At 32.9% G+C, this 10921-nt stretch overlaps 1 protein-coding gene across 1 annotated transcript; it reads left to right on the forward strand.

Annotated features, from left to right (window-relative positions):
- The first annotated feature begins 6875 nt into the window (after positions 1–6875).
- LOC126494460 (olfactory receptor 7G2-like) lies at positions 6876–7817 on the forward strand. The gene has a single exon (XM_050131828.1). The coding sequence runs from the start codon at positions 6888–6890 to the stop codon at positions 7815–7817; it is 930 nt and encodes a 309-aa protein (XP_049987785.1). The 5' UTR covers positions 6876–6887.
- The last annotated feature ends 3104 nt before the right edge of the window (positions 7818–10921 follow it).

Consider the following 10921-nt stretch of genomic DNA (forward strand, 5'->3'; position numbering starts at 1 on the left):
TCCATTTACTCTAGCTTCTTATTTTCTTATTGGATACTCCTATATCTTAATTTAACCCAACTGTATATATTTATACATATGTATATCACCATGAGGTCAGAGCCTACCAGCAAAGTTTCAGTATGACGTCCTCTGGACGCAGATCCATGGCATACCCTGATTCTGCCTTCTTCTTCCCAGCATTCAGTCCAGTTTTCCAGGCCTACCTAAGTTCTGCCCTATCAATAGGCCAAGGCAGTTTCTTTATTCATTAATGGTAATCACATCACACAGAGGGGACTCCCACATTATTAATCTGTCTCTGGGTGGTTTCAGAAGATGAACATCTCTCATCTTGACACATCCTTTAGCTAAACTATCTAGCGCCATGCTGTTTTGTAGCTATTACTTCTCAACAGAATCATTCTTAATGAACATTGGTTCAAAGATAAATTTTAAATGGGTATTAAAGCTATAAAAGTTACAGGACTTAAGAAGCTCATCCTCAAGATTATGTATACAGTTAACATTTACAGAATAGAGAACTTTTCCTTGGAGTAAACTGGAAAGCATTACAACTTAGGGGAAGAAAAAAATACAATAGCAAAGGCTGGGAATACTGGTGGTGGAAATTTTTACATGGAAAAGAGTTGAAAGAAGAGGGAAGATGAGAAAAGAGAAGCAAGGTTAAACAAACAAGGGCATTGTATAAAGTCATAGCTAAACCTAAAATTTTGAAACCAAACTTAAAGAAACTGGAAACATGCCTTGTATGGTTAGGAAAAATCCTTCTCAGACTTATCTCTTATTTTTAAAAAATCCCAATGATAAAAATGTCATAACTCTATATGAGTTTTTGGTCATGGAGACTCTTGAAGCCTAGAGAATAATTTATGTTGTTGCCATTCTTCTTGATTTTTCAACCAGAATTATTTAGTATGATCCTATTACTAAAACAGTACACAGTGTTGTTAAATGATGTGGAGAAATCAGAAAGAAAACAATATGTAAGTCTGTTTGTCATCTAAGATCCATAGAATGCTAGAAGATGATAAACAGACTAGATTCCTGGGACGAAAAGGCATCAGGGGTTTTACCTATCTGTGAACTCTTTGAAGTACAATATCTACATATTACGCAATATATACTCATTCATGTGATAATGGAACAAATGTTATTGGGTATAGCAATTTAGCAATTGCTCGAAATTAGATTTGAGGGATATAACATAGGAAGGTATTCATACCTTTTATGTCAATCCTGTTCAAAAGCCCTTAGTGTGTAAGGCCATGGTCCAAAGTCTAGAACAGTGTCTATTCAGTTATGACCAGAAATTGGCAATTCCTCAACTATAATGACTCTCTCAATCATTAAGATATTTTCTTAAGTTGTTGGGCTGATAGAGGAGGATTTGGACAAAATTAGTTCTCTGAGTTTCTCTGAAAATTTAGCAAATATTTGGTGACTTAAAAATAATTGGAGGAGTTAATTTTACTACTTAATGAAAGTAACAAAGCATTAAATGGCATATTATTTGTATGTTTGTTTTTATTTATGTGTTTGTGTGTATGTATGTATGTGTGTAAGTCTGTATGTGTATCTGTGTCTGTTTACCACACATATAACTTTCAGCCTCAATGAAAGAAGCTTCTATTTCTAGTGAACTCAGAGACTTGTGTCCAAATGAAATAAGTAATAACCAAGTTTTCTGACCTAAATAAGACATTTATACCTTACCTTCTAAGGTTTAGAAAACATTGAGGAAGATGGGAGAAAGACGATAGGTAATATAGGAACTGCAAAATATCATATTCTGGTTGATAAATGTTATTTTAATCATGAACTCTCACTAATTACACTTTATTACAGTGGAACTGAAGGACAGACATTTCAAAAGCCAGCGGTGAATTGAGGAAGGACTTGGAAAACCTTTTCCATGACTGGCAGACATTTTCTTATGGATAGATTCAAGAAAAGATGGAGTTAATACCTTCAATTGTATGTCCACTGGTTATCGCAGCAGTCTTCAAATGATAAATCCCATCTGACTGTCACTCTGATGTCTGTAATTAGATTAAATGTGTCATATAACAAAAGCAAAAAACAATGAGTCCATCAAAGTGATTGAGTGGGCAGGGACTTCAAAACAATATAAGGAAGATAAGAAAGAATGATGGGATAGTAGCCAGAATATAGTATGTGTGTGTGTGTATGGCATTAGCTTAATAAAAAAGAACTGTATCAATCAAAAAATTGATTTGAACTTACTACATAAAATATTTAAAAAAAAACAAAATGATAGTTCTTGCAACACTAATGGTACAAAGCATTGGAAATGTTAATAATAAAATTGAGCAGAAACAGTACAGAAGGCTGGGTTATAATTCTTAATCTCAGGGGTCATCAAATCATGCATGTTGAATTCCACACTTTATACACACTATCATTAAGGCTTGCTCTACTGGGATTAGAATTAGAGTAAAATAATTGCTCTAATGGTGACCTTTGGATATTGAGTACATGAGACACTTACACTACACTGTCAGAGTCAACCTGTGACCACCTCCTTGATGTTCCTTTTATATAAGGATGATATGCCAGATCTTTCAACTAAATATGATCATGTTTTTCCGTAGCCCATTGAGTAGTGAGACACTCATTTTGTGCAACATCAAGAAGAGATTCTGAATATCATTGTCAGTAAGGAAGCAGGTACTTCATGATACTTTAATAAATACTTTGAAAATGAGGGCAGGAGTTTAGAATTCTCTCCTGAGAGATGAAGGCATGGAAAAAATATTATGAGAAACAGAGATTTACTTTGTATGTCACTTGTTAGGCATCTTCTCTAATATTCTTATGTATATTTATACCAACATGCACACAACCTTTATTCTGCTTATATAATACTATCTACAAGAACATTCTCTATTCAGTTCTGAGCAGACAACTCTAATGAGAGTCTCATAAAATTTAGATATTTTCTTAAGTTGTGGTGATAGATGACAGGGAGTTGGAGAAAGTTAGTTTAATAGGTTTCTCTCAAAAAGTAGCAAAAATTTCATGGCTTAAAATAATAAAGTTGTTTTATTGTAGATTTTGAGTTACTCATAAATTAAAATGTCTTAGATTCCTTTTCCCCCTGAAACTTGGAGATGCCTATCCTTCCTTGTTCTTTAACGTAACTATTATTCCATCTGTGTATATGTATGTGTAAATACACGCATGTGTTTATATATCCTCCATCTTTTCATTCAGCAAGAACACAAGTCATATTGGATGAGGATACCATAACTTGGCTAATTCTGATTTCTTTTTTCAAGAAACCGTATTCAAAATTTAATATTAGAAATTAGGCAATAAATATGAATTTGGGATATGTTTAACCCTTGACTGAGAGTCCATATTTAATTTTCATATCTTATTCTTATATGCATAATAAGACAGAGAGGTAGTTCTGTCAATTAGCAGGTCTGTTAACTAGAGAGGAAGACAGATATATACAAAGCAGCATCTTAAATCTTCCAAGTCAGTATTAACTATTGTAAACAGAAAGATCCCAGAGAGTGTGATTAACAACAGCATTTTGGTAATGTGTTCTGATACTAACAGGCTTAAAGGTCATGAACATTGGATCTATACCATTTAATAAGAACATTCAAATAACAGAAAATGTATTTTGTTTATTGATTTAAAAAATATGGGTTCTGGGCCAAATCTCTCCCCCTTGGGAAAGACTTAACATTTTAAACAGAAACATCATGTTTCTATCTATGAGGTCACCTTCTGGTCACCAACAAAGATAAGCATTGCTGCCATCTTTCAAGATTAATCCAAAAGCATTTGTCAATTATCTGGGTATAACAATACCTTGCAGAGATTTGTTTCATCAACACTAAGAAATAGTAAAAGGACTATCTAAAATTTTCATTGACATGATTTCTGTAAGCATTTCCACTATCCCTTGAGAATGTCTCATATTCTGCCACAATACTCTGTCTTCTTCACTACATTCTGTGTGTCTTGCTCAAATTCATTAGATGGAGATCAGAAAGACCAGGGAGGAAAGCCAGGCCAGTACTTAATTCTGGTAACAGGAGCACATGATACTAACATGTGTGTAGAAACACACAGTAAAACAGTGAAGATATTGTGCTATATTTCTTATCTGTCTAAAATAATTAAATAATAAGCATAAAAATTTACTCCTTTACTATTTTCCTTCATTCATCTTAACATTGCAAATTAATTTTATCTTGAATTCAACAAGATATTTTATACCTTTATCTACATTAAATATACATTTATAAATAAAAGAAAGAAAGGACATAACATGTCACTTAAGGAAAGCAATCTGTGTATTGTGATTACATATTGGAATAAGGTATTGATCAAAACTTATAAAGGGGGAGTGCACATATTATTACTAATTTTAAAAACATCAATTAAAAAGTCAATATAAATGAAATACATATGTTCTACTTTTATAAGCACACATGTTTTAATTTCAATATAATTCATATAAACTATTTAAAATAATACTATTAAATAGAATACTATGATAGAAGGTACCCATTATGGCAGTGTGGTTATTTTCCCTAGAAAAGCAGGAATTTCTATGTTATGTGAGTGGTGGAACTTTAATTATTATTTGTTGCATTTGAAAAGTAAATGAAGTAATAACTGGGAAAAGTATGTTTCATTGTTTATTCTCATGTAGCCAACTCTGCATCAATTATTTGTTTCCTATTACATCAGAATAATCCACAGTAAAATACATTAATGTTTGCATATTCAAAAAATGCCTAAAATTTTTCACAATGTAGTCCTTTTCACAAGATATGCTTCTTAGGTTAACACATAAAATTTACTTATAGTACAAAACTCATTAAGTATTATTTAAATCAGATTATCACTGTATAAGGTATCATATCTAGGATAAATAAATATTGTATCTATTGCATGCTTCTTTCATGACTTCTCTACATAACCAAGATTAGTACTGTTGAAATGATGCAAACACTTAATTAAGATTAGCTTTCATCATGTTAGAAATCCTCTCTTTGTATAGTCTCATCTGCATTAATTTGTCACTTCTTTGGGAGCAAAGTAACCTGTTATGTGCTCTCGCTCATAGCATGTGGTAAATAATCATATAGACACATATGTACACACACACTGATATATGCAATATCAGTTAATGATCTTATATGCCCAGCAGGATGTTGAGAACCTTTGTCTTTTTTTTAATCATTGAAGATTTCCATTAAGTCATTTCCAAAATTCCAGTATAAATGTATATATAAATGTCACATAAGTTTAAGACATACAGTATGATGGTTGAAGAAGGAAAAGTTATGAAGTGAATATTATCTCAAGAGTAATACACAGGTTTCCCATTCAGTTTTAGTCGATGAAAATTTATGGCATTAATACAAGTTCTTAAATCAATTCATGATGTACATAATTAACATAATATATAACATTTATGTCTTCTAAATTCAAAATACATGAAGTGATTATTTTACCAAATGATTATTGTTACTATACCTACTTTCCTATTCATTGAGAGAAGGAAAACATTGAATTATACACATTTTCTCTTCTTATATCAAACTGTCTACATCTGTATTATCTGTACACCTTTATCAAGAAATTACAAATATTTTAACAAGAACTTGGTATAACATTTTTAGATTATTTTGGTATTTTTTCCATTGTAACCCTATCATAGTTAATTATATACTCAGCTTTTCATTAATGGATGCAGATGCATTAAGAGAAATGAACATCATCAACCACTGCGGTCCCTAAACTTCCCTTAAAGTTAATTGCTAAATAATTAAGCCTTAGATTTCAATAATGACACATATGAGCTTGGAGATTATAGGCAGTATCTACTACTCTTCGCTCAAACACCTGAAACAATCTTTTCTATTTAATTATATTAATGAGAAGAATTTGGAATGCCTGAAAATGAAGGAAAGCTTAATACTAAGTTTGAAGATTACTATTAAAATGAGAAAATATTGTGATATCTCTGAACAATTTAGGGGGCTAATTATTTACTGTCTGAAAATATAAGTGGGGAATGTTCAAAGACTCGACTTAGAACACATAGGACCAGAGAATGAGCTTTTCCTCTGCTCATTGGTGATGCCATCACCTCATAAGTGCATCTGAAACGTGAGGAAATTCAACTGTAACTCAATAGGCACAGAGTTGGTTCTGCAGTCAAGATGTCTGGCCATTGCTTTTAATTTTGAGTTTGATACATTCACTACCACCTGTCATTTTGCTTGAAGGCCTGGGTGGTTTTGAAAGAAAGAATTCATGCTTTAATATTCAATGTAGTCTTATCATTTGTCATATTATTTGCAAGTATCTTCTTGTGCAATAGGCAGAGAAGGTATTAGTAGTTAAATAAATGAGAAAATGGGGAAAAATTTTAGAGAAAAACCATAAGTATCTTTATAGTTCATCTTATAGCTCAAAAAGGTTTTGTTTTCTATATACTAGCTCTAAAACTTTAGAGGGAGAAAATTGAATAAGAGTATTTTTTTTAATTTTCATGTGATTGTATCAGTGTGCATGAGCCACTTGTGAAGGCAAAAGAGTTTTCAGAGCTGGAGACACAGGGAATTGTGAACATAAAATGGTACTGGGAAACAAACTCAAGTCCTACATAAGGGAAGGAAGTACTTTTAGCCCAGGAGTCATCTCTCAAGGCTTCAGTGGGAGAAATTATTTAAAGATATATTACTTTTCATGAACTTGTAGCTCATTAATATTGAGTGAAATATTAAAATTATGTTTATATCTGTCTCATACTAATGTTATATTGATATTCACCTCAAAAATTAATCTCATATTTTCATTGCACATTTTTGTCAATATTCAGCATATATATGGAACCTGCAAATCAAACATGTATTTCAGAATTCTTTCTCATGGGGCTAACATACATCCCTGAATTGCAGCCCCTCATCTTCAACGTGTTCCTGCTCATGTATCTCATCACCATCATGGGAAACCTACTCATTATTTTGGCTGTAAGCATAGACTCCCACCTCCACACTCCCATGTACTTCTTCCTGTGTAATCTGTCTTTCACTGATATCTGTGCCAGCACAACGACAGTCCCAAAGTTGCTGTTGAACATCCAAGCACATGACCAGAGCATCACTTACATAGGTTGCCTGTCCCAGGTGTGCTTTATATTGATATTTTGTGTTTTAGAAAGTTGTCTCCTCACTGTAATGGCTTATGACCGCTATGTGGCCATTTGTCAACCTCTGAGATACACAATTATTATGAACCCTTTCTTATGCATCTTGCTAGTCTTACTTTCCCTGCTCATCAGCACTATAAATGCATTGCTCCACACCCTTCTGATTTTGCCACTGTCATTTTGCACAAAACAAGATATCCCCAACTTCTTCTGTGAACTTGGTCAAATCACAAAACTTGCCTGTTCTGATACATTTATCAATATTATCTTTATTTATCTGGCAACTATTGTATTTTCAGTTATCCCCCTCTCTGGAATTATTTTCTCTTATTTTCAAATTGTGTCCTCGATTCTGAAGATCCCATCAATTGGTGGAAGGCATAAAGCTTTTTCCACCTGTGGGTCTCATCTTTCAGTGGTATCTTTATTCTATGGGACTGGTTTAGGTGTGTACATGAGTTCTTCAGTTTCTAACTCTTCCAGTAGCAATGTAATAGCATCCATGATGTATAGTGTGGTCCCTCAAATGCTGAACCCTTTCATTTACAGTTTCAGAAACAAAGAAATCAAGGGAGCCTTGAGGAAGTTCATCACTAGACTCATTTAATTTCTATAATTTTGTGTGCTAATACACTGAAGCGGAAAGTGTTCCAATGGTTCCAATTAAATGAAGATGTATAGACTTGTCTTAAAGGGAAAATATGTGGCATTTGGATGTGAGAGAAAAGGTTTAAAAATCTGTAGTGGCACATATAAAATCTAGAGTCGGTATGATTTCATGGTTCAGGCCAGATTAATTGAAACCCATAAGACCTACTTTGGTTCAGATTAACTAGATATTACAATCCACTAAGTAATTACTAGGTCCTTACGATGTATGCCTTTATGAGGCATGCTAGCTACCTGCCTACTTGGTTTAGTTACTTTTAAAACCCAAAATCCAAATAATTACTTTATACTGGTCTCTTAAAAATATTATGCAATTTTGCTATTTCCATTATAACTATGTCATTGGTTCTCAAAGAAAAAGCCCCCATTCTAAAGTAATGAGGAAAAATATTTATTACAAGTACCTCTGAAATTTTTAATCCATAATTTCAGATATAATTATCATTAATATATGAGATAGCAAATTAATACGTTATGTTTTGCTCAGTTCCTTAACAGTTTTAGAATTTGAAGATATCCCATATTTATAGGATGTCAGAGGCAGCACCCTGAGTGAGCACCCTCTTATTCTATAGCTCTTTCATCAAAAACATAATGTTCCTAATACTCAGCAAACTAAAAACAGTTAAGAGTTTGAGAAAGCTCTAAAAGTAACAACATTCAAAACACTCTTCCCAAGTGTTATAGTTGCAACAAAGTACCTGAGGAAAGAATTATCTGTTGAAGTATTTGAGAAGATGTACAGAGAGATTCTAGGATGTGGATTGTTAACAACACTCTAGTGGTCTTTGTGGTTTTTAAGCTATATTTAATTCACTCGTGTTCTTGAATAAACTTTTGATTCAACAAGCTACACTTATATGAAATTATTTTTATGTCTGTTCTTAGTAAGCTACTGGGGGGGGAATAGAAGCATTTCCCATTTACCCAGCAAAGTCATATATAGCATTTACAATAAGTCCATTATTACAATTTTTGTATAAAGGCAGATACACACAAGCACACATGCAAGAAAAAATCCCTGGTATTATTTGAGTTCTAGACATCAATTGACAAGTACTTATCCTAATCACTTTGGAATTATCTTCCACAATGTTATTGTCAATGTCACTCAAAACATTAATATTTGCTTGTAGCAAAGAATTTTTCTCAGATTATATGTGTGGGTATAAATACAATTAACATTATTTGCAGTTATAGAGAGGATTCAAAAATTTAATTGATCTTTTTGGATAAATATGATCAGTTTTTCTTATTTTTGTTTATATCTCTTCATAAGTAACATCATAGACATTTCTAGAGTTGATATCCATCCTTAATGTATGCTTGTACAATCCTTCCCAACAGTTTATTTTTTTGATTCACCCAAAACATAGTTAACAAATTTCTAGTTTAGATTTTTTTTTCTTTTTTTATTTTTATTGAGCTCTACATTTTTCTCTCTGCTTCCCTCCCTGCCTCTTCCCTTCCCCCTTCAACCCTCCCCACATGCTCCCAATTTACTCAGGAGATCTTGTCTTTTTCTACCTGCTATGTAGATTAGGTCTATGTAAGTCTCTCTTAGTATCCTCATTGTTGTCTAAGTGTTTGAGTGTTGTGATTTTGTAGGCTGGCTTTCTTTGCTTTATGTTTAAAAACCACTTATGAGTGAGTACATGTGATAATTGTCTTTCTGTATCTGGGTTGCCTCACTCAAAATGATGTTTTCTAGCTCCATCCATTTTCCTGCAAAATTCAAGATGTCTTAATTTTTTCTGCTGTATAGTACTCCATTGTGTAAATGTACTACATTTTCCTTATCCATTCTTTGTCCAAGGGGCATTTAAGTTGTTTCCAGGTTCTGACTATGATTATTTTTTATATATCTAATATTACCCCAATTCACAATTTTGGTAGATTAGCAACTAAATTTACTGGGTTTTATTCGTTTGTTTGTTTTTCGAGACAGGCTTGCTCTGTAGCTTTGGATTCTGTCCTGGAACTAGCTCTGGTATACTGGCTGGCCTCAAACTCACAGATCCACCTGCCTCTACCTCCTGAGTGCTTGGATTAAAGGTGTGTGCCACCACTACCTGGCTTAAATTTACTTTTTAAAATTTATGTTATGGGTAGTGACATCCTTAAAGACCTAGTGTTTGAAACGTGGGTGAAGATTTTGTCCATTGTAAAAAAATTTTGGAAGTGCTTCTTTCATTTCTTTACACTTTAAGTGATAATTAGTTGTATATTTGGCATAAAATTACGTTCAACTAGAGCTTAATTTTTCTCATATATCTCTTAAATCTACAAGCATATATCCCAATAGTCTTACAAGAATTTTTCACTTGGAAATTACAGTTTCTTCTAAGATCTTGGCATTCACTAATATTTCTGACATTTATAAAACATTCAGATATGCTTGTCCCCAATTTATTTTATGGGAAGTTTCTTTTGGTCCTACTCATACATGTACACAACCTGGACATCAGAATTGTCATGTAGCATGTTTCTCAATTCTCATCAAAACATACTATGCATGTTTTTTTTCTTTTCTTCAGTTTACCTAAAACTTTAGTCTTTTAAATTTACCTTTCCGATATTTGGGAAATAATGTAACAGTAACTGAAAGATAATCTTTATAAATTTTTTAAAATTTCTCATAAAACTAATAGCTATAAAGTCTAAGTCTTTTTATTTCTTTTTTATTAAACTTCCCACAAGGCAGGGCACTCTGACTTCTCTTAGGACTGGAGAGCGAGGGGGAGGGGGAATGGGGAGTGGGAAAGAAATGGGAGGATGGGAGGAGGTAGAAATTTTTAATTAATTAACTAAAAAAGAATTTTAAAAAATCTTATCTTAATTTATATAGATATCCCATTCCCATTCCTTCCCCTCCTCGATCCATAAACTTTCTCCATCCTAACTCCCATCCATTCCTCAGAGAGGGTAAAACTTCCCATGGAGAGTCAACAAAATCTGACACTTCACTTTGATGCAAGACCAAGGACCTTACCCCTATATCTAGACTGACCAAAGTATCCCTCCAGAGCGTATATTTTACTA

The sequence above is a fragment of the Alexandromys fortis genome, unplaced genomic scaffold (genome assembly GCF_014885135.2).
Source record: "Alexandromys fortis isolate MF-2015 unplaced genomic scaffold, M_Fortis_MF-2015_v1.1 scaffold_350, whole genome shotgun sequence".
Classification (NCBI taxonomy): domain Eukaryota; kingdom Metazoa; phylum Chordata; class Mammalia; order Rodentia; family Cricetidae; genus Alexandromys; species Alexandromys fortis.